Below are 24,740 nucleotides of genomic sequence, written 5' to 3'. Positions count from 1 at the left end.
TGTTATTTTATTTTCATATTGTAGGGGTTTCAGTCCTCATGAAACAAGACTTGCTTGTTTGGGACTGGAAATGTTAAAGAGACAGATTGAAGCCATGCTGGCATTTATTTTCTATCTAATATTATTTGAGAAGAAATGTCTAAAAAATGTACTCTGGAAAAAGTTACCAAGATTATTTTTCATCAGTGTGTACACCATAAATCATGAAGAATCACCTGGAAAACTGCCTAAGAAAAATGTGCACATTTTTATGTGACATAGACCCTCTTCTCCCACTCCCACATGGTGATAAAATATTGTTTTAGTTCACTCAAGTATTGGAATCTCAGTATTACTCAATTGGTTTTCATTATGAGACATATAAATTGTTTTCCTTTTGTTTTTGTTTTTTTGTCTTTTGTCTTTTTAGGGCCACTTCCGCGGCATATGGAGGTTCCCAGGCTAGGGGTCTAATTGGAGCTGTTGCCACCGGCCTTCGCCACAGCCACGGCAACACCAGATCCGAGCCATGACTGCGACCTACACCACAGCTCATGGCAACGCTGGATTCTCAACCCACTGAGTGAGGCCAGGGATCAACCCCTCAACCCCAGGGTTCCCAGTCGGATTTGTTTCTGCTGCATCACAATGGGAACTCCCTGAAACATTTAAATTGTTAAGCTGAGTATTTTGGGGAAAAAACTTAGCTCTTGGGGTCTTCTTCACTGGATTGCTTTTTAGATTATTATTTTTTTTTTAGCAGAGCTAGGTTCAAGTTTGATGAACTTTTTAGGGCCTAGATGAATTTGAGACCTAGTCAGAATCATTGATTTATACTTGTATTAATTTGCTGTTATTTATTTGATATTTAAACTATGGATCTTTGACTGCCGTATTGTCTCTGTTTCATCATGTTTTCACAGTGTGAGTTTTCAGTTGGGAGCACCCCCATTAATGTGCTTTCGCTGCTGTACCTTTTGCCTTTGCAGGTGTATTTGTCAAGCCTTGCATGAGAAGATCACAATCTTAGTGACCCATCAGCTGCAGTACCTAAAGGATGCAAGTCAGATTCTGATATTGAAAGATGTAAGTAGTTTCTAGAAGTCTATGGAACTTGCGAGCACTCAGGGGTGTTGAAGGCCAGGCCTCCCAGCAGGTCAGTCTCCTTGGGTTCATGGTAAATGCCCGCTTCTCTGTCAGTTTTATGCCCCCTTCTTCTCAGGGCTGGTGTTGACACCTTTGAGGATGAATCCAGAGACCTGTAGAAATGTGACCTTTGCACTTGAAACCACATAAACGCTAATGAATATGAAATTGGTACCATGGGGTTCCTGAGTTACCACTGTTCCAGTGAAATGTGTTCAGTATAAAGAAACTGTTTTATTAGAAGTTTTTGTTTTCCCCTTCCATGACTTAAAGAGTATTATTTGGAAATTAGAGATACTAAGACCTATTTATTTATTTTTTTCTTGTTTTTTTATTTTTATTTTTTTATTTAATTTTTTTCTTTCTCATGATTTTTATTTGTTTCCATTATAGCTGGTTTACAGTGTTCTGTCAGTTTTCTACTGTACAGCATGGTGACAGTCACACATACATGTGTATGTTTTTTTTTCTCACATTATCAGGCTCCATCATAAGTGACACAGCAGGAGCTCATTGCTTATGCATTCCAAAGGCAGTAGTTTGCATCTATTAACCCCAAATTCCCAGTCTGTCCCACTCCCTCCCCCTCCCCCTTGGTAATCACAAGTCTGTTCTCCATGTTAAGACCTGTTTGTATCCATGTCAGTTGTCATATGTTTACCTAAAGAGCACCTTCTATTAACACCAGAAGTGAGGTTGGGGAGCCGAGCACCGGGTCAGAGACGCCCGCTCTGCCGGTCTGGCAGGTGCTGGGCTCACCGCGCAGGTCTCTCTATGTGCTGAGACGTGTGGGAGTCTGTGCAGCAGGAGGACGAGGCCCTGCCTTCGTGGGGCTTCCTGTGCTGTGGGGACAGATGTGAGGAAAGAGGCGGGGTGGGGCTGACCTCCTGGCTGCCTCCCTGAGGAGGTGGTGGCTCACAGGGCCTGAGGGACAGGAAGGCGGGGGCCTTGCTGTCACCTGGGGGGCGGGAGTCTGAGGCAGGGGGTCCTCAGGAGGCCGTTGACCTGGCCTGTGGGAGGAGGGCAGGAGGGCCAGTGTGTCTGAGGCAGAGGGAGCTGGCCTCCGAGCAGTGGGCAGCGGGCCCGGAAGTGGGATGGGAGCCGCTGGACGGTCAGAGCAGAGGAGCGACGTGGTCTGATGAGAGATTTAAAAGATCCTCTGATGTTTGCTGGAGGGGCCACAGCAGAAGCAGGGGGAAGTCTTAATAAGGTTGAGCGGACAGAGTGTGGGCTCAGGCTAGTGTGTCAGTTTCTAGAGCTGCTGTAACAAAGTGCCACAAACTGGGTGGCTTGAAACAGCAGAAAGTTATTGTCTCGCTGTTCTGGAGGCTCCAAGTCTGAAATCAGGGTGCAGGCAGGCCCGTGCTCTTCCTGAGGCTCCAGAGGAGATGTCTCCTCCCAGCTTCTGGTGTTCACAGGCCTTCCTTGGCCCCTTGGCTTCCAGCTGCAGCACTGCAGCCCCTGCCTCTGTTGTCACGTGGCTGTTGTCCCCATGTCTGTCTGCTTCTCTTCTAAGAACATTGGTCGTATTGGTTTTAGGGTCATCCTACTCCAGTATTTCCTCATCTTAACTTGATTACATCTGCAAAGACTCTGTCTCCAAACAAGGTCACGTCCACGTGTGCCGTGTATAGGGCTTGAACATACCTTTTTGGGGGAATGGGGCACCTCCCATTCACCCCACAATGCCTGACATGATTGGGGGTGGAGATTGGTGAGAATTTTTCAGACTTGGTGTTAGTTGATGCTTTCCTCCCTGGCTTGTTTGCCTCTGTGTCTCAGCACCTTGTTTGTTCCATCAGGCCCGTGGCCAGATCCCTCACTTGTCAAATGAATTTCTGCCCTAGGAAAGATGATTAAAATGCAGAGTCTCTGTATCTTTCGAAGCAGTGCCATGTGTCATTTCTTCTCTGTTCTTCTGGGAATGGGGAGCTCAGTTTCTCAAACTTGAGAACAGTCACTTTCATGTGCAGAGGGGGTGATCCTAGTGTGTAAAACCCCAGCCTTGGCAGCATCGTGAGCACAGAACCAGTGGGCAGGAGAATAACCTGTTTAGCCAGTCCCTACATGTTTGGGGTCCCCTACTGCATCTTTGAGGAGACAACCCTCTATTTTAGTACTATCAGAACAACCATTTGTCCTCAGTGAGCCTCCCTGGATGAGTTGGGGTCCATCCTTGCTGTTAGTCTGGTCCCTCTGTCACAGCAGAGATGGGACAGCCGCCCTCTCGTCCCCTCAGGATTGTCCGTGCTTGGCTGCTGAGTAAAATTGCCGTATCTTTGTACCACTGGTCGTTTTCTTGTTCATCTTACAGGTACTACGTGGGAAGAGGTAATTTCATAGAAACAGAGTGCATGCATTTTGCCTCCCACGTGGAGCAAAGCACAGTGTATCTTCAATTATTTGCTAATTCTGCACTGTCAGTTGGTGTCCAAAGGCCTCATTGTGTCTCTCCCAATGGACCACCTGAGGGAATGGGGTGAGAGGGGTACCAGCTCGGATCCTGGGCCACCTTCTTCCACCTCACCTGCCTTAATCAAAGCTGCCCTCCTTTGATTGGCTTTGCATCTTGGTGTTTTGTCTAATACTTTCTTTGACACTGAGTGAATCAGCTGAGTCTTGTTTCATGGGGGCAGAAAATAGTGAAAACATCTGCATGTTATTTTACATAATTTTGTAAGGAAGGGAAATTGTGCAATGATATATCACATGTGTTCAACGAAAACAATTAGATTGACTGCAGCTTAAGCAGATGCCTGATGTGGGGAAGCCTGATTGGCTGCTTGTGATTGGCTGTTCTTAAGTCTTTTCTCAGATTTCAGTACATTCATTCTGGCTTCGGTTTTGGTTTGCTGGCACAGGCGTCCAAGGCGTTAGTGTCACTTCAGTCTCTGTCTTGTGGTTCCTTGTTTAGTTACGTTATCAGGTGGAATATTGAATTTTCAGTTGGAAACTTTCTGCGTTCGTGGACAGTGTGAAGACCATAATGACACAGCTCAGGGGTCCTCTGTCCAGGGCTGGTTCTTACACGTCTTGTCCCAGCAGGCAGAGGATCCTGTGACAGTGGTCAGCGAAGACTGATAAGTGACCCTGACCCATGCAGATGCGCTTGTGCCCACCTCAGGGTCACTCCTAAGTTTCTTTCCTGGAACATCTTCCCCAATTGACTGTTTTTTAAAGTTCTGCTTGTCACAGGAGGCTTCTCTCAATTTCCATGTTGTCTAAAAAGACTGACCGATACTTCCACCAGTATCTGTGCTTTTTGCCTCCCTCAGTGCATTTTTAAGATGTGATCACATGTTCCTTTCAAATCCCCCAGCACCTCACACAGGGTTTGGCAGAGGACAGAATGCTCAGTTCTATGTCGAGTTGAACTGAACTAGGCTTTCAACCAGAATTCCAACTTAAGGGTCATTTTCTTAGGAAAATCATGATTTAGGACTGGCTCACTTTTCTTGATAAGTATGTTATTAGATTAATAGTATCAAATACAAACGTATTCCTCTCAAATTCTTTCTTCTAGGGAAAAATTATGAAAAAGGGGACTTATGTTGAGTTTCCAAAACCTGGGGTAGACTTTGAAGATATCCTTTTGAAGACGAATGAAGAGGCTGAACCATCTCGAGTTCCAGACTCTCGCACTCTGAGGGGTCGGCCCTCCGAACCTTCTGTTCAGCCTCAAGAGTCTCCCAGACCCTCGCTGGGAGATGCTGCCCCTGAGGACCAAGATGTGAGTTTCTCCTCCTGTGATGTGGTCATTCTGCTCCACTCAGGGCGTCTTTGTTTGTCCCAAGGTGGACCCTAAGGTTTCAAAGCCACATTCCATGGGATTAGTAGAATTAAAAGAGTATGAAGGGAACAAGAGTGACTGGGGTTCCCTTTGGGTACAGGATGGAGACTCTTAGGGAGATCAGTGGTGGGTGTACTGCTGTGAGTTCCTGGGCATATGTGACCCACAATGACATGAGAACTCTTTCATTTCTGGTAGTTACATCCTGCTCGCTCTGATGGCCTCCCTCTGGCTTCCTTTATGCATCCAGAGGCTTAGTTTAAAGACCCCCTTAGACTGAGTCCTGCTGTGACCCAAATTAAATCAGCTACTTTTCCTGTATGTTGGAATGTTCTGGCACCATGGGTGATTGATGGTAGTGTTTTGCTCCATTCTCAGATGGTTTGTGATAGGCCAGGAGTAGCAGGTGCAAAGGACCTGACACACAGTAGCCACTTTGGAGTTAGTTCTTGTCTTCCTTTCTTATCCTTCAAGACTGAGAACCACATCTTATCCACCTTGAATCCCTGGTTGTCAGCACAGAGCTGAGGACATCCTTGGCCCATGTGACTCTGTAACACATTCTGAGTCCTGCAGACAGAAATGCACTCGATCTCCCTTAAAAACATACACAGATATTCTCAATATCCAAACCCTCACTATCCAAAGATGGGGCCCGGATGATTCTGACAAGTCTTCAGATTAGTCCCTCATATTCCAAAGTCAGGAATCACTCTCTGAAATTCAGGTACCATATAGATTTGGATCATACGGTGTCCCATGCTATCCAAACTCACTCGTATTTGAGCCCTAACTATGTTTTATGTTTCCATCACTGAGTGACACAAGCAGTCTAAACAGATACATCGGCTCATAGTATTTTGGGTACAGGTTTCTGCATTTGTACTTGAAATGGAGATTTTTTTTTGTCTTTTGTCTTTTTAGGGCTGCACCCACAGCATATGGAGGTTCCCAGGCTAGGAGTCTAATCGGAGCTACAGCTGCTGGCCTACGCCAGAGCCACAGCAACTCAGGATCCAAGCTGTGGCTGAGACCTATACTGCAGCCTATGACAACACTGGATCCTTAACCCACTGAGCAAGGCCAGCGATTGAACCCACAACCTCATGGCTCCTAGTCGGATTTGTTTCCACTGTGCCACCATGGGAACTCCGAACAGGGATGTCGAATGTGTGCTCACAGTCATGACTGACCTTAAGCCCTTAAGCAGAGGCACTCAACAGTGAATAACCTCAAGCAGTTGATGTTTCCTTATTTCTACCAGGTTCCTAGAGGTAGGGTGGCTGGGTCCAAGGGTAATATGTATATAGTCTGTCCAGATATTGCCACACCTTCTCCATGGAGATGGACCAACTTGCACTCTACCAGTGTGGGAGATGTGTCTGTTTCCCCACAGCTTTGCAATGGGGCACATTGTGGAACTTGAGAAATTTGGAGGTTTGTTATATAAAATTTTGTCTCACTGCCATTTTTCCCTTCCAGACTGAGAATACACAGGTTACCCTGTCACTGGAAAGCCGTTCAGAGGGAAAAGTTGATTTTAAGGCCTACAAGGATTACTTCACAGCTGGCGCTCACTGGTTTATCATCATTTTCCTTATTCTCGTAAACATCGCAGCTCAGGTAAATAAGGACATTTGGTTTGTGCCCTCAGCTTGATATTTACATACTATTTATACTGTATTTATTGTTTATTATTATTGTTAACTTGTATTTTAAGAGATTTATGTCAAAGAACTGGCTAACGAGACGGTGGGACCTGGGTGGTGAACCTGAAATCAGTCAGGCAGGTCTTCAGGCTGGAACGTCAGGCAGGAGCCAGTGCCGCAGTCTTGAGGCAGAATTTTGTCCTCCTCCAGGAAGCCTCAGGGTTTGCTCTAAAGGCCTTTGACTGACTGGACGAGGCCCCACGTTGTTCAGGGTGACCTCTTCTGCTTCAGTTATCTTAGTGTAGATGTGAGCCTCATCTGCAAAATACCTGCAGAGCAATTTCCAGACAAGTGTCTGGTTGAATCATGGGAGACTGGCCTGGCCCAGCTGACACATAAACTGACCATCCCAGTACCTATCAGGCTTTTTTCCTTTGAAAAATCCCAACACCTATACTATTATTCTTATATTTTCAGTCCACTTGGATTTATATTGAAACGTGTTACCTGTGGGGAGCAAAATGAATGAAGCTTACTTGTGTTAAGTGTGTGTATGACAGAGAGCTTCCAGGGAAAAAAGAATGTCTTTTAAAGATTTTAACATGTAATAAGCACCTCCCTGACCTGTGGTTGTCTGGGGTGTGGGGCTTGGTGCAGACTTGAGCCAGAAGGACCATCTCCATTTTCTGGAGCCTTCCCATCACCCATTGTCGTAAGTGGGGATTTTGAGGGGCTCAGTGATGTCAGCGTTTGATTGATGGTTGTTCCTGCTCCAGGTGTCCTACGTCCTTCAGGATTGGTGGCTCTCATCCTGGTGAGTGACTCCTGGCCTGACCCAAAGTGCTATAAAATCAACAGGAAGCCTCATTTTCCCAGAGTCCAGGGAAGAGGCGGGGCTTGTTCAGCCTCCTCTTCTGATCCTCACGTAGTTTCCCTGAAGAAAAATTAAATTCCTGCTGGTGGAGTGTGACCCTTGCATGGTTTCTCCCCTTGTCTGACCTCTAGCAGCTTCTCACAGGCAATTTTGAGAACTGAAAGTCCTCGTTCAAATTGAATAATTATAAGGTAGATGGACACAGGGTCCTGTGAGCTGGGGGTCTTTTTCCAGCATAAAACACATCTCCTAAATCAAGCTTAATTTTTAAAGTGTAATATTTTTCTTCCCTATTCCATAGGGCAAATGAACAGAGTACCCTGTATGCCACGGCACATGGAAAAGGAAAAGAAATTTTGATACCTGATCCTGGCTGGTACTTTATACCTTATTCAGGTAAAGTTGAGTCATCTGGTCTATCATTGAGGTGCTTACCTCAATGATAGACCAGGTATAAAGTACCTGGCTGGTACTTTATACCTTATTCAGGTAAAGTTGAGTCATCTGGTCTATCATTGAGGTGCTTACAATGAACCTACATGAGCAACTAGGACTTCCAGGAGTAATTTGGTAATGTCTCAACAGATTATAGTCCGAGTCACATTTACTCAGTGAATTAATTAGAATAATTATTTTTAAATCTTCTAGAAGAAAGAGGTGGAATGAAGACTCTTCATTTGCTTTGTACTGGATTTTGAAAGTTAAACCAGGATTGCACATTCAGAAAATCAGCCACTGGAAATCTGTGGCTATTGACTATGTTCATAGGTTGCTTTAGCTGAGTCTTATGTCAGTATATGGATGGGCAAGGGGATTAGAAAAGGATCCCCACCCTGTGGTTCACATTGTTCCATTTCCATCTGAATAAACCCTGGCTTTTATTGAACTTGGATGAGATCCTCTGGCAGCAAGGGCCTCCCAAATAAGAGCATTATTCCCTTGCTGGTATGCAGAGCTCCCTTTCGCCACACTGTGCATCTCCTGGGTCTCACTAGTTACTGACGAGAGAAGCTGAGCAGGAGAAACCAAGTGTCTGGGAGTTAGGGTTCCTTCTCTGCCTTACCTTGACATCACAATGTTACTGTGTCCCCAACTGTGTAATTAATTTAACATCTGGCTTGCTAGACTAATATTTACATGGCTTTCTTCTTAGAATATATGTAGCATTACATACTATTTAAAGGAAATCCTTATATAAAAGATTAACTATTCCCATAGGAAACACTCATACAAGCTTTCTGCAAAGGTAGAGTGAGTTATCTTTGTAAGGACCCACTCATTGAAATCTGGTATTTATTACCTTGATCACTTGCTAAGAAACCTAAATCCATTAGTTGTTTACCTTCTGAATTGGTAGACTAGGGGAACTTCAAGGAAAAAGGAAAGGATTCTGTTACGTGTTCATATAGGATGGTGGGCTAAGGCAGATAGATGCCTGTTGATAGCATCAGGAATTTGAGCAACTTTCAGAAATGAAATAACAAAGATTAGCAGAAGAAGAAAAAAAATACTTGATTGAATGTTACAGAAGGTTTCTCCACTCTGGTTAGCATTGTGGCTTCAAGAACTTTTCAGAGATCTGTTCTAATTTTTATATGAATAGTAAGTAGCCATTTATGTCATTAATAAACTGTACATTTAAGTGATTATGTTCATTTCCAAATGCTTCATGTTGCTGTAAAACACTTAGTGATAGATTATTTGCTCATTAGATTAATTATCTTGTGTTAAAATACAATTTATATTTTCTTACAATTAAATCGTTTAAGGGATTTTCCACCTACAAGTAAATATGTTGTTTTCATGCTCTTTAAACTACTTGGGCATGGAAATAGCTACTTTGTATGGAAGTAAATTTCTGTATAAATTTACCATTTACATGGAAACGGTCAGTCATTTCTCCTGTTCCCTGTTAATTCATGCTGGTATCAATGTATTCCTCATTTTAGATTATGAAACATGTGGTAAATAGTAAGATTTGAAACATGGAGAAAGGAGGATCAATTACTTTTTATAGTTTTCTGTCTTTTGAGGTTTTTTTGTTTTTGTTTTTTTGTCTTTTTAGGGCGGTATCCACGGCATATGAAGGTTCCCAGACTAGGGTCGATTGGAAGCTGTAGCTACTGGCCTACACCACAGCCACAGCAGAGCAGGATCCGAGCTGCATCTATGCTCACGGCAGTGCAGGATCCTTAACCCACTGAGTGAGGCCAGGGATCAAACCCTCATCCTCGTGGATGCTAGTCTGGTTCATTACCACTGAGCCATGATAAGAACTCCCCGTCTCATTTCTATTTAATGAGAGGACTATAGTGATTTTTATATTGTTTATAAATGTATCTTGTGAATGTGTTACATTATCATTGAACCCATTATATCTAAATTTATTCTATATTCTACATATGAATTTATATATACATTATATTTTAAAAATTAAATACATCATATCTTTGTAAGCTGCCTTCCACGCTTTAGCATCATTGAAGAAAAGGCAGAGACCTTGTGCTGAGCGATGTTTCTTTGTTCCAGTTCTCACTGCAGGTACCGTGCTATTTGGCATCTCGAGGTCTCTGTTGATGTTCTACTTCCTTGTTAATTCTTCACAAACTCTGCACAAGCGAATGTTGGAGTCCGTTTTGAGAGCTCCGGTATTGTTCTTTGATAGAAATCCAACAGGTGAGTCAGACCAAGTTTCTCAGTAAATATGTCTTGTTAATGCATTTAGTGCTTGGTTACGTTTGATATTTGAAAATGGAGAAGATGCTTGCTTGGAAAACAGTCACTGTGCATGTTGATCCATTTCTACAAAAAGTTTTCTTGATATTTTTCTCCTACCAAACAAAATCTGAATATAGAATCATATGAGATTTTATGCCAGTTTATGTGTGTGCAGAAATATAAATGAACACTCACTTTGTAGGATGGATTAGGAATCCATTTGTTGTGTGGCATATGAAACACCCTACAGTCATGTGTCAATGTTGTTGACTAGTTGCTAAAAGGTTGGCTGTGTTACAAAGTGCTAAGCTAGGTTGTCTTCTAGGAAGAATTTTCTTACAGTGAATCTCTGTAAGAGACAGGCTGTGGGTGTCTTTTTTCATTGTCCATCCATTTCTGGAAACACAGAGCTCTGGCACGTGCTACGACCTAAAATGGTAATGAAAGATTCCTAAAACCCAAGTTTGGTGAAATGTAAACATCCTCTTCAATACACTTAATTCTCTAGTTTTACAGTGGACTTTTAGTGCCATGTAAGAGGCTTGTGTGGTCTGTAGCAGGTGGATCTTCAGGAGTAAGATTCTCAATATGAGTGTCCCTGGAGGTTTCCCAGTGGTTGCTTCCTCTGCCCTGAGGCCTTTGACCTGTCCTGCTTTGAAGGTAGCTCCTGACCTGGGTTTGTTCACGAATAGTTCATCAGCATGCATGCCCACTCTGTTCAGTTGGTTGGACTAGTGGTGAGTCCCAGGGCAGCTTTGTTGTTGCAGGTGATGATTGACAGGACCAGTAGAAGCAGGGAGGTGGGCTGGAGGGAGGAGAGGAGTAGCCTTGGCCCGACCTTCAACTAGGCATGTGACCAAGGCTAAAGCAGGTGAGTATTTCTGGGCAGGCAAATCTCAAAGCAGGGTGTCATCATGGTTGTAAGTACGGGCTCTGGAGTCAAGTGCCTGGGTTCAGTCCTGGTGCTAGTTACTCCTAGTGATAGATGGCTCTAGTTATATTGATACTGATGTGTTACTTACTGAAATTCTCTGTTTCTCAGTTTTCTCCTCATGTATCTTATCTATATCTTGATACTGTGGGCATTAAGCAGGACAGTACACTCACAGCACTTAGCGCACAGTCAGTATCTAACAGACCTTAGTGAAGAACAATGATTTGGTGTCTGGGAACTTCCTCTTCTGTGAATTGGAAATAACTTTTGCCTTTCCAGTTTCACAAGACTTTTGTGAATATGAAATAAGACTGTTGAGGGAAATATCTTGCGTAGATTTACTCAGCACATGCTGTTCAGTCCAGGCACCGTGCCGAGCCCTGGCTGGTAAGCTGCAGAGGCCCCTCATACACCTTATTTATTATGAAGCCAGTATGAGAAAGTGATTGGAGGAGTTCCTGCTAATATGGCTGTGAAGTTGCTCCACTTTGTCAGCTAAAGTGAAAACTACAGTCATAAAGTTGGGAGGATTAAGTGGGACTGGATTTCTATTATCACAGCCTCTGAGTGCTCACGACGACAGTTAACCAGGATCTTCATGTTCAAGACCTGTAGGCTCCTCCAGATGCTGATGCATTTGTTATTCATGGATTTCAGACCAAGTTTAGAGCTTCAGGGTCACTCATCTTAGAGCAGTCAGGACCCTAGTGTTTATCTTGCCTCCCCCTCCCGTATCTCTTAGCAGGACTTCATTCCTTCAAGAAAATAGAAGCCCAAATAAGTACTGCAAAGATAGACCTACTTTGTCCAAAAGGTTTAGGGACCATGAATTGTTTACTCTTTTGGTGCTAGAGTCAATCAATCTCTTTCCTATAGTTTATTTGCAAAAGGGGAATTCATAGTAGATTATTTATGATGGACTCTGTTTCTGGTATGTGATGGCATGAAGTAAAAACCACACATGTTGGTTCTTTGGAAGCTGTGTTTCATGGAACCAGACTTCCAAGCTTCCAAGTTCTGTTGTCTGTCAGTTAAGGAAATGAAACTGTCAAACATCTAATACTTTCTCTGGGATGTAGTTCTACATTGAAGATGAATTTTGGCACTTAATTTGGTTAAATAGTTGATACCTGATAGTTCTTCTGTACAAACCTCAGGCCCTTAAGAGATAAAGAGGAGGAATTAATCCATTTTTAAACATCTTAGACCTCTAAAAACTGTTACTGGACAGGAAGCTGAGAGGTAGGTGGAGATGTCGTGATGTCCCGGTTGTGCTGGAACACAGCCCTGGGAGAGCTGGGCCAGTCACTGCCCCTCTCTTGGCCTCAGGTCAGAAGAGTGGCCTTTTCACTCATCAAACATTTATTGGTCATCTACCGGTTGTCAGTTGTGGTCCCAAGCATTGGGACTCCTGTCTTTCAAGGCATTTGCACACTTAAATAATTGCTGACAATGAATTGTTTTTAAAAAATGTCAATATTCTACGACTGCATGTGGAAAAGATAACAGATTCAGAATTTAATACAGTTGTAGATTGGAGAGCTCAATGCATTTATAAACAAAACACAGATACCTACAAGCATAACCCTATGGTGTATTTCTTTTTCGTAATCAATTATGTAGTGATTGTCCTTGATTTCAGAAAATTTCAAAACCTGTTTTCCTGAAACTTTAAGATAGATCATTTTCAAAATGAAATCATACCAGTGGGAGTGTGAGTGGAATTTCAGAAATAAAGTGATTCTTTATTTAAAATCATCATCTCTGAGATTATAGCAAACTCAGCCTGGTTTCTTGATGAAGCTGAAATGCTCTCCTGACCCATCAGGACTGCCTGGGTGCAGAGCTCCTCTCTGAAAAGTCTGTTAGGGGAGGAAGAGGGAAGCAGCACTTCCAGCGTTAACCTTTGTAAATATCCACACGCACTTCCCTTTGAGCTTTTTAGAATCAGGTTACGGATGCTTTAGCGGTAGGTCAGACATTAGCAATGACATTTTCTCCATAAGTAGTGTTATCATTTAATCAGCTATGGTGTGTGTGTTGCATATGCTTTCCATTCTTGGAAACCAGGATTAATCTGTTAGAAATTTCCCCTCATTTAGGTAGAAACTCTTTAATATCTAGAAATAGATTGCAATCTTTGAAATATATTTTGAGTGGAAATTTACTAAAATCCTGTTGTTAAATGGAAAGCTATCATAAAATCAAGTTCTCTGTTCTGGAATTCTTTTCTTTTCTTTCTTTTTTGCATTTGCAATTTAATAGATCATATCCCATGGGGAATCATTTCAACTTCTTGAACACTTGGAAAGTCTATTTTAGGCTTGCCCAGACGTTCTTCCAAATGCAGTCGTGCTCCTCATGTTGGGAAAGTCCTGCCTCCGGGTCTGCTGCTGGGGGAAGCAGTGCTGCAGGGCAGCGTGTTGTTCACACAACAGCAGAAACCAGAGCATCGGCCCTGGTTGATTCACAGCCTAAGCCCTGATTTGGGGATGCTTAAATCGATAATTAGGTAGTGATTTCTGTCTGATATTCAAGTGATTGTTTCTAGAAGTGTTCTTTAGGCTCAGTGACTGATCTTATCATTTATTCTGATTGAGGCATGTAATTGAAAAATAGAGGTTTTTGAGGGTGTGGTAAGAAAATCATTGTACTCAGTTCTTTCTGTTCTATACAAAGATATTTGAACAGATACCGGCGTATATCTGGGTTTGTTCTTAAATGTATTTTCTTACGTTAAAGAATTCTACGTGTCAGATCAGCAGTGGTGCTTTGAAATAGTCTCAGAATCATGGGTTAATTTTTTTCATCACCATTTAATATTTAGAGATAAATTAAGAAGGAAATGATTACTTTCTTGTATGTAGTCTTTTTTTTTTTTTGTATATGTAGTCATTATTTTTAGAATTTTTTCCTTTTATCTCCTGTTGGTATCAGACTGCCTGGGCTCAAAAATTTATTTCTTTTGGGGAACGATAAATTTATTGTTTTTGCTTTTTGGATAATAAAATGACAATAACATCTTAAAATTGTACCACATACCAATATAAATTTTGTGTATATTCTTCTTTTTACTTAGCATAAAAGTGAAAAGGGAGTCAAATATGGCTTAATGAGTTTCACTAATGGACAATGCTATGGACAGAAGTATTTCTTATTGGTACCAACTTTTCAGTGTTAGTCTTGACATAGTCCTGTAAATGAAAGGAAGATAACTAGCTATTTCAGGATGATGACTAATCAGTGTTACTAGAAAACTATTCTTCTTTGACTTCAAGATTAAATGAATAGTTGTAGATAGAAATAGCCAGAGTAATAAAAGGCAGCACCTTTGTAATCCAGGAGTCAGTGGTTTATCCTACAGTCAGATAAGCTGCTATTTATTAACAAATTCTCAATCTTTAGACCAGGTGAGTAGATTTCACTGCTACATTAGGGAATTCTAAAACTCGACCAAAGAAGCTTTAATTCCCCTTGGTGCCACATTTTCTATCCACTCACATCTTTTTTGACAAAGGAGACAGTAGGAGTTTTAAGGCTTAATCAACCTGGCCTTCTGGTGTATGTCTCTTGGTTCTTGCTATATCCAAGTAGTCAGATGAGAATAAAGTTTGGGTGTTAGGTAACACAATGAGTCCCTTATACATTTTGAATAAACACTGAGTATTTTTACTCTTAGAAGAGATCATAGACAAAACAGTCTGAAATAAACTGTCCAAATGTTTTCTTAGGTCAGTCTCCCAAGGCAATGAAATAAAAGCAAAAATAAACAAATGGGACCTATTCAAATTTAAAAGCTTTTGCACAGCAAAGAAACTATAAATAAAACAAAAAGAAAATCTATATAATGAGAGAAAATAGTTCCAAACGATGCAACCAATAAGGGCTTAATTTCCCAAACACACAAACAATACATTCAGCTCAACAACAAAAAAATCAAACAACCTAATTGAAAATTGGACAGAAGATCTAAATAGACCTTTCCAGAGAACACATGCATAGCTAATAGCATGGTAAAATATGCTCAACATCACTCATTATTAGAGAAAAGCAAATCAATAGTACAATGAGGTACCACCTCACACTGGTCAGAATGGCTGTCATTACTAAGTCTATGGATAACAAATGCTAAAGAGCATGTGGAGAAAAGGGAACTCTCCTACGCTGTTGAATGTAAATTGGTGCAACCACTATGGAAAACAGTGTAGAGGTTCCTCAGAAACTAAATGTTGAGCTACCATATGATCCAGCAGTCCCACTCCTGGGCACATATCTGGAAAAACTACAATTCAAAAAGATGTATGCACCTCTGTGTTCATAGAAGCACTAGTCATAGTAGCCAATACATGGAAACAACCCAAATGTCCATTGACAAATGAATGGATTAAGAAGGTGTGGTACATGTATACAATGGAATACTACTCAGCCATAAAAAGGACAAAATGCAACTCAAAGCAATATGGATGAAACTAGAGATTTTCATACTAAGTGAAGTAAGTCAGAAAGAGAAAGACAAATACTATATGGTATCACTCATATATGGAATCTAAAATAGGACACAAATGAACCTATCTACAAAAAACAGAAATAGACCCAGAGACGTAGAGAAGAGACTTGTGGTTGCCAAGGGGGAAGGAAGGAGTGGGATGGACTGGGAGTGTGGGGTTAGTAGATGCAAACTGTTACATTTAGAATAGATAAGCAATGAGGTCCTACTGTGTAGCACAGTGAACTATATCTAGTCTTTTGGGATAGAGCACAATAGAAGCGAATATAAGCTACTGGGTCACTTTGCTGTTCAGCAAAAATTGGTACAGCATTGTAAATCAACTATACTTTAACAAAAAAAATATGGCAGAAATGAACCTATCTGCACAACAGGAACTGACTCAAAGACATAAAGACCAGACTTGTGGTTGCCGGGGGGAAGGTGGGCAGGAGTGCAATGGGATAGGAGTTTGAGGTTGGTAGATGCAAACTATTAAACACTTAGAATGGATAGAGAGTAAGGTGCTACTGTGTAGCACAGGGAGCTCTGACCAATCTCCTGGGAAAATCATGATAGAAACATATATACATATATATGTGTGTGTGTGTGTATCTGTATATGTATATATGAAAAATGTATAAATGTACATGACTGTGTCACTTTGCTATACAGCAGAAATTGGTACAATATTGTAACTAAAGTTTAATTAAACAAATAATAATTGGCGAGTTCCTTCTTCATGTGGCAGGTTGAGGACCTGGCATTGTTACTGCAGTGGCTTGGGTCATTGCTGTAGAGCATGTTCTATTCCTGGCCCAGGAGCTTCCATGTGCTATAGTCACAACCAAAAAAAAAAAAAAGTTATTGGATGGGGTGGGGTTTGTAGTGTATCTTAAGTAACTGTAAGTAACCAAAAAGAACATGTTTAAAAGCAGTTAAACCATCGATACTCAAAATATTATATCTGGGTTCTCATGAAAAGACGTATTTATACTCTTTATCTTTTGTTTAACATGACCTTACTGTATAGCACAAGGAACTATATTCAATATTCTGTAATAAACCATAATGGAAAAGAAATAAAATTAAAAGTCGACAAAGGTCTCTTGTCCACATGAAAAATGTTCTGTTAAAATGACTAAAATAAATTTTGTTATTTCAAAGGTACTTAGTAATTTAAAATTTTAACCTTACAAAAATCTCTCATTTTAATTTTAGTAAGCATCAGTTGTTGTCCCTGTGGTGGTTGTTCTAGTCCAGGCTTTGGGTTCTAGGGCAGAATCTACCCAAGTTGGTTCAGATGAGAAGGACTTGAATGAAAGGAAATGGGCATCTCGTGGAGCTGGAGCAGTGCTGACTTTCCTGGGAACTGCCGCTGGGAACTTGGTCCTTATGGGAGCTGGGGCCATTGTCACAGGGCTCCTGCATGTTCCCAAGCCCCTCTGCCCGTCACCTTTACTGGGTGTGGTGAGTCTGCTCTACTTTCCTTATTCCCTCCTGGCCTGATAGTTCTTAGCAGGGAAATCAGAATGACTGGTAGTTAGTCAGTGGCTTAGTTCCCCCTGGGCCCTTCTGGTCAGTTAGCTGTGCCAGGGCTATGGGGGCTCCTGAGAGGGCAGCACAGTTATTCCACGCCTGTCTAATAAAGATAAAGGGGCTCATGTGAGTGGCAGATTCCTGGAGCTAAATTTGTCATCCAGAGTCTCAAGGAGGAGCAAGGGCTAAGGCTGAGATCTGGAGAGATTTGGCCGGGATCGAGGACCTTGTTGGTGGGAAAAAGAGAGAGGAGTGGGCCCCCATCAGAATAAGGACCCACGGTCAGCAGTGAGGGAAGAGAGGGAAGGTCGGTACTTCTCTTCTGTCTCCTCTCTCCTCACTGTTCTTAGAAACATGGTAGATTTGATTTGCTAAAGAAAGGTGGATGTGAATGAGTTTATTTAATTTATTTTATTTTATTTTTTTGTCTTTTGTTGTTGTTGTTGTTGTTGTTGCTATTTCTTGGGCCGCACCCTCGGCATATGGAGGTTCCCAGGCTAGGGGTCGAATCGGAGCTGTAGCCACCGGCCTACGCCAGAGCTACAGCAACGTGGGATCCGAGCCGCGTCTGCGACCTACACCACAGCTCACGGCAACGCTGGATCGTTAACCCACTGAGCAAGGGCAGGGACTGAACCCGCAACCTCATGGTTCCTAGTCGGATTCGTTAACCACTGCGCCACAACGGGAACTCCTGAATGAGCTTATTTTAAATGACAGAGTGAGTCCTGTTGGTAATTATGTGAGGTCAAGAGACGTCAAAAGTGAATAAATTTTTATGTGAGTTTGAGCAGAGACCTAAGGCCGAGCTTGAGAGATTGAGTGTAGGGTAGTTATGGATCATCTTTAAAGGCTTCTTTCTGTTCACTTTAGGTGTACTGAGAGTAAGATGTTTTGTAGGACAGCTAAGTACTCAAGGAATTCACTTCCTTCAAGGAGGTGAAAGGCTATCATATCAAAAGAAATCAGATTCACTCTGTGTGGTTATTAAGGGCAGAATCAGCAGCAGAGGTTGGATGTTCCAGAAAGAAGGTTCAGTTTCATACGAGGAAGCCCTGTCTAACACAACAGTCTGAAAATGGACTGGGTTCCCCTGTTCACGGTGGGTCCCCCTTCCCTCTTCATCCCTGGAGCTAATTCAGCAGGAGCCACTTGTCATATGGATGAAGAGTCATAGAATGTGTGTGAAGGGAATTCATCATAAGGATTTCATTTGGAGACTTTTAAGAAAACTTTTGTACTATGAGGCCATGAACTTAGAATCACCGTTCTGGTTACAACAGTCTATCACAAAGCCCAATGAAATATTTCTGAAATAGTCTCTTAATGTTCATGTTCCTTCCTTCCTCCCTTCCTCCCTCTCTCCCTCTCTCCCTCTCTCCCTCCCTTTCTTCATTCCTTCCTTTTTTTTTGCTTTTTAGGGCTGCACCCATGACATAGGGAAGTTCCCAGGCATGGATAAGCAATGAGATCCTACTGTGTAACAGCAAACTACATAGTAGGCTAGGGGTCAAATTGTAGCTACTGCTGCCAACCTACACCACAGCCACAGTGATGCAGAATCTGAGCCGTGTCTGCGACCTGCACCACAGCTCACAGCAGCACCCACTGAGCGAGGCCAGGGATTGAACCCACATTTTCATGGATACTAGTCAGATTCGTTTCCACTGCACCACAAGGGGAACTCCTAGTCTCTTAATGTTGCTTAGTGCAAGGAGGTAACCACTGAACTTTCTTATCTCACATTTTCTATACTCAGCTCATTGGTGAATGAGTTTATTTTTTTGACCATCTTGGACATTCCATCCTGGAGGGGGGTGTTTTTTTCTCATCCTATTTGCTTTCCTTGAATTTTACACTAGTTGTCAACACCAGAGTCTCTCAGACCTTAAGACTCTCACATCTGGTGAAAGGTAAAGGGGTGATTTTCACATATTGTTCATCTCTAAGTAGCCTTTTCTTCTTAAAAATATTCCAGTATTGCTTTCAATACTTTCTTGGCTGAATCATACTTGAGTATTTCTGAATCCTATTATGGTAAACAGTTACATTTTTTTCCATCAAAAAAATCGCAAGCATTTAAACTATGCCTTTAACTTTTTTTTTTTTTTAATGTTTGCACCTGCAGCATGTGGAAGTTCCCAGGCCAGGTATTGAATCTGAGTCAAAGCTGTGACCTATACTGCAGCTGTGGCAACACTGTGCTGGCTCGGGGATCAAACTCACACCTCTACAGTGACCTGAGCCCCTGCAGCTGGATTTTTAACCCACTGTGCCACAGTGGGAACTCCTGCCTTTAACATTTTTTGATGTATATTTTCCTTATTTTGGTATTGCTACTTTGAGGAGTTAAAAAATAACTAGGCTGGCTGCAAAATCCATAAGAATATGGAGAAAAATTTCTCATTTGATTTTAATGTTCCTAAAGCAGACCCATTTAAATAATAACCCATCTTCTTTGCCCTCAAAGCTGGTCTGGGAAACCGCAGATAGGGCATCACCTGGCCGCTTGGAAAAAATGAAGACTCTCTAGCTCCCCCCTAACACTCTTGAGTCAGAATCTTCACTTTATCACATGGCCCTTCCTACGGTGCCTGGTAGACTTTCCCAGGGACCGTGATGCTGCAGAACCTGGGGATCAAAGTCATCTCTCACCTTGGTGGTTGAGCACCTGTTAATGCACCTGGCCTGGAGACTGGGTTCTTCAAATTCAGGAGCTCTTTAATCCTGAGAATCACCCTCCAAAGCTGGAATTCCTAAGAGGCTCAGAAAGGTTGTCACTGGTCCTTCAAAAGTGTCACTGAAAGACAGTTCCTGGTGTCTGAATTTCCTAAGGTAGAGACAGGAACATTGAGGGCCCACCTATAATGGCCTGGTCAAGGGGGACAATCTCCAGTCCTCAGCTCCTGGCCTGGGCACATCCTTTACTTCCGGTGAACCAGGCACCTTATGGAGAACGGCAGCCAGCATGTCCTGGGCAGTGGAAACTCAGCTCCCAGCCTCTGGTCATTCATGGTCTGGTTGTGTCTTGGTGTGAAGGGTCTCGGGAGGAAGTCTCCTGACAGAGGTCAGGAAGAGCACCTAGAGTGCCCACATCTCACCTGCAGGCTGGCCTCCTGAAGCGTCAATTACAAATGAAGTTTGGGGGCCTAGATGACATATTTCTCCAGAGTTGCTACGCCAAATATATCCCGTGTGTGTGTGTGTGTGTGTGTGTGTGTGTGTGTGTGTGTAACATCAGTTTCTTTTTATTTGATCATTATAAAACTAGTGTCAACTGAAAAAAAAAAAGCTCAACCTAAATGCTGAGAGCTGTATTTTATTCAGTGGGCAAAACTGAGGACTCAAGCCCATGACATAGCATCTCAGGTCACTCTTAGAGACTGCTTCGGAGAGGCAAGTGGGGCGGCCAGGATAATAGGAATTTCTGCCACAAAGACCAGGTTGTCAAAACATCAAATGATTACTCTTAAAAGCAAACCAGGTATCTCACGTTAAGGAATTTAGTGTTTTTCTATGTTTGGGAAGATACAAGAGTCTGAAATCATTCCTTTCATCTGCACCCCAGCCATCTGGGGCCAGCATCCTGTGTTTTCTCATCCTGTTTCCTCAGGGTGCGCTGTTGGGGGGTGGCTGCAGTGTCTGATGGCTGCAGCATCCTTTGTTTACTGATGTGACAGCCAGCATTTTTAGTTTACACTAGGTATTTATTAGAAATTGTCATTTTCTAATCCTGCAGCCTCTAGGATATGCAATTTTTGTGGATTCTGAGAAGGTAAATAAAATCAATGATGATAAGTGACTTTTAGTTAGTAAGTAATATTTCTTTTTTCCTGCTGCCATCCCTCTAGTCTCCTTGGATGCTTATGCAGGAGTCTCTATTCATCACACCCAGTACACCTCTGAAAATAACCATTTTAACCCCAGTGGGAAACTCATAACTTGAAAGTGGCAGGAATCCACAATTTCCGAAAATGTAAGGTCCTCTCTTGTATCTTGAGGGGAAAAATTACAGAGAGGTTAAAGTTATCTTTGTTTAAAAAGTATCACTTAGCAAAATTTATTTTGATAACTAAAGCAAAATTAGAGTCATAATTAGGATTAACTTAAATATTTTGCAATTGTGTATTTACCGACTTAGCACTTGGAACGAGTCTTAGGTGGGATGGATCTAAAAGGAGGGAACATTCTCAAATGCACCAGCCCTTCCCGATGCTGCCACAGGATCCCACCCCCATACTTTTAAAACTCAGAGCTCAATGTCAGTGCTCCACTCATTGCCATTTGGTGGCATTTTTGTTTCTTGTTAAGTGTCATTGTATTTTCCCTTTCTTTACCACTGACATGGGCTTATTTCATATGAATCTGTGATATACTGAATACATATACTTTAAAAATATTATTTTGATTTGTTCGTGAATTGTTTCTCTTCAAGGGTCTATTTGGGGAAATGAATAATTTCTCATGTTCTGTTCTCCCAGGAAGAATTTTAAATCGTTTCTCCAAAGACACTGGGCATATGGATGACTTGCTGCCCCAGATAATTCAAGATTTTGTGCAGGTAAAGTAATAGCCACGTTAAAGTTCTCACAGGGAAGCAAAGCAACTATTTTTTTAAGGCCTTTCATGGGGTTTAAGGGTGGGCCTTTCAGCCTGGCGCTGTGTCCTGTTATCTTAGTAAAAGGCTGTGTTTGGAAGAGAAAGGTGCGGTTGTGATTGGGAAGCTGAGTTAACATGAGTAATACCTGCTGCAGCAGTGGGCACACAGTCACGTCAAGGTTGATTTGAAGCAGCGACATGCTTGGTGAGTAGGTCTCCCTCTGCCGTCCAGGTATCTGGCGTGGATTCCCTTCACTGTGAGCACATTTCATAATATAGAAACATCACATCTTATGGAAAGAGAGTCTAGATTAATGAAATGATGCATTGTGTTACCAGAAAACATATTCACTGCACTGTTTTTTGTTGTTGTCGTCATTGTTTTGGATAAATCCAGGTGTGGTTACATTCAAAGAAAAGATCTAATGTTAAAGTGAAAATAATATTTGAACAAGGACAATAGAAAGCAGTTATTGACGATGCAAAGTCTTTAAACCAGTAACTCAGTATAGGATCAAAGTCAGCTCGGAAGATGTCTTTTCTGTCTTTGTAGACAGTTTTTCTTTTCATCCATCAATTGCTCTGTCTTAAGGTGTCTTAAAAAATGACGGAGACATCCACAAAATAGCTTCTCTCCAGGCTTTGTTTTATCTGTGACCTTGAGATTCTAAAGAATGATGTTGGGTCACCTCAGCTCTCATCTCATTCAGTATTGTTGCTCATGTGGGATGTTTGTTCTGTTATTTAATTCTGTCTACTTTTCAGTGATTTAGGCTGTGGGGATTTTCTTCATTTCCACATGTTCTTTTTAGAAATGAAAAGCATTTATCAAAAGCTGTGTGCAGAAATGCAGCCATGAATATTTGACTGCAAACCATGTAGCCTGCGGGCAAAGGCTTCCACTGTTTACCAGTGAGAAGTAAGCTGAGCCTCAGAGGTAGAGTACTTTTACTGCAAAGAGATCTGATGTTTTTCTTTTCCGCAAACTTTTTTTTTTTTTGTCTGTTTTTTTATGGCCACACTCGTGGCATATGGAGGTTCCCATGCTAAGGGTCTAATCAGAGCTGTTGCTACCTGCTTACACCACAGACACAGCGATGCCAGATCCGAGATGCGTCTGCGACCTACACCACAACTCACAGTAACGCCGGGTCCTTACCCACTGAGCAAGGCCAGGGATCAAACCCGCAACCTCATGGTTCCTAGTCGTATTCGGTTCCGCTGCTCCAAGACGGGAACTCCTGTTCTGCAAACTCTTTTTATAACTGTGTCCTGCTCAGTTTAGCTACATAATTTATCCTCAGAAGCAGTCTTTCCCTACAAACCCATTTTGACGGTGATTGTTAATTAATTTGAAAACATTTTGTGAAAGGTCCTGTAACTCTGCTACTGCTTAGAGCAAGCTGGGTTTGCAGAGCTGGCTGCCCGCTGTGTGCTGAGCACATGGTTAATTAGTCCTCATAATCAGAAACTGTAACATATTTTTCCTTGGTGTGAAGGACAGTGATGGATGCTGCCTGATTTCCGGGTAAAACATTCTCAGTGGTGTGAGCAGAGAAAACTCTAGTCTCACTGATTTCCAGTCCCCGCTCTGTCACTTTTAGGTCAATTATCTTGACGTTCTGGGACCTTCAGGTGCAGACATACTTTATCTAATTGGAAGTGAGAATCTGGTGTGTGAGAGAGACCTGGGGTGAGCTCAGCACCTGCGTAATCCTCACTGAGCAGGTAGCAGCTGAATCTGTGAAGATGGGTGAGGTTGCCTAGAGAGAGTGAAGCATTTTTAGGGGCCAAGATCAGAAGGTTATGGAAGCCTTTCTATTCAGAGCAAGAGCAGAGGAGACACATATGAACAGCAGGGACGAGAGGAGGGAATAGGTTGGGGAACCGAGGAAGGACAGGTCTGTTCAAGGCAAAGGAGAAGCTACGTCTGTGGAGAGTTGCTGGCTGATGTGGGACCAGGAGGCCTGTGGTGACCAGAGGAGAAGGTTTCAGCTGGGAGGAGGCCAGAGGGCAAAGGGCTGAGACTGGAAGAGGCCTGGAGGGGGTCGAGGTGCGGGCAGGCTGCTCTGAAGGAGTCTGACTGAAACAGGAGGGAGGCCTGTTGGGAATGAAGGCTCTGAGGAGGGGCTGCTGCTTGTTGGGGTTTAGTTTGTGGGTCAGAGGAGGACGTGGTGGTGTTTCCCTCTCTGCCTCCTTCCCTTCACCAAACAGGGACCAGCGTTGAGGCCCTGAGGCTCAGGGGGGAGTCAGGCACGAAGCCCTCCCCTCATGGGTCTCCTCCAGCCGCCCAAAGGGTGGGGGGCGTCCAGAGACGCCCCCCTTGCTGCCTTTGGATCCTGATTGTGCGAGAGGGCTGTGCAGAAAGTCCTGGAAGGCCAACTGGCTGTGGGGTTGGAGGCAGTGGGGAGCCTGGTCCAGGAGGAGGTGGGTGGAGCTTCTAGGAGGTGACCTTTGATCCCAGATGAGAGGAAAAGGCCCCTGTGGGTGGAGGGCAGGAGGTGCTGCCAGAAGCTGAGTTCCGGGTGGGAGCCAGTCTTTTTTGTCTGTCATCTGCTGAGAGTGGGGTCAGGAAGGGGCTTGAAGAGGGTTGCTTAGTTTTGTTTTAAAGGACGTAGTTAGTGCCCAGTGTATTTGAACTCATCTTTGCTAATTCTGCTCATCCTTGGTATATTTGACAAGCTTTGGAAGATACTTGATCATTTTCATTTTTAGTTGCATCACTTCTAAAGTGTAAAATGTTCTTCTGTACTTTCCCTCATCTAATACTTTCTCATTCCCTTAAATAAAATCTCAGACAATTTATTTAATATTTTATAATAGGGATGCTGAGTATGGCTGAAGAAAACCCTGGATTCTGAGCAGTGGTCCCCACTGCAGGACAGTCCATCCCCTTAAGGTGATGTCATTCAGAGGCCATGTCCCAGCCGAGGGGAATCAGGAGTGTGGACGCCATCGCGTACACTGACTCATCCCTCCCAGATCTGTGGCCTGTCCAGTCACAGTATAGTTGGTGGCTAAACTGG

The 24,740-nt window shown here is 42.7% G+C and overlaps 1 protein-coding gene and 1 long non-coding RNA gene across 2 annotated transcripts in view; both read left to right on the top strand.

Moving 5' to 3' along the window:
- LOC125113258 (ATP-binding cassette sub-family C member 4-like) overlaps nucleotides 1-24,740 on the top strand; it is a 125,009-nt gene that overhangs the window by 45,499 nt on the left and 54,770 nt on the right. Inside the window, exons 15-20 of the mRNA XM_047755822.1 lie at nucleotides 969-1,065; nucleotides 4,649-4,855; nucleotides 6,398-6,538; nucleotides 7,341-7,378; nucleotides 7,740-7,834; nucleotides 9,980-10,086. Of these exons, the coding sequence (XP_047611778.1) occupies nucleotides 969-1,065; nucleotides 4,649-4,855; nucleotides 6,398-6,538; nucleotides 7,341-7,378; nucleotides 7,740-7,834; nucleotides 9,980-10,086 (685 nt within the window). The remainder of the gene's footprint in view (nucleotides 1-968; nucleotides 1,066-4,648; nucleotides 4,856-6,397; nucleotides 6,539-7,340; nucleotides 7,379-7,739; nucleotides 7,835-9,979; nucleotides 10,087-24,740) is intronic.
- Nucleotides 7,746-21,670, top strand: LOC125113592 (uncharacterized). The gene is made up of 3 exons (XR_007131507.1): nucleotides 7,746-7,834; nucleotides 9,968-10,114; nucleotides 21,597-21,670. It is a non-coding gene; the product is annotated as an uncharacterized LOC125113592 (long non-coding RNA).

Source organism: Phacochoerus africanus, chromosome 13 (genome assembly GCF_016906955.1).
Source record: "Phacochoerus africanus isolate WHEZ1 chromosome 13, ROS_Pafr_v1, whole genome shotgun sequence".
In the NCBI taxonomy this organism is placed as follows: Eukaryota; Metazoa; Chordata; class Mammalia; order Artiodactyla; family Suidae; genus Phacochoerus; species Phacochoerus africanus.
This window is presented reverse-complemented; position numbering and strand designations above follow the sequence as displayed.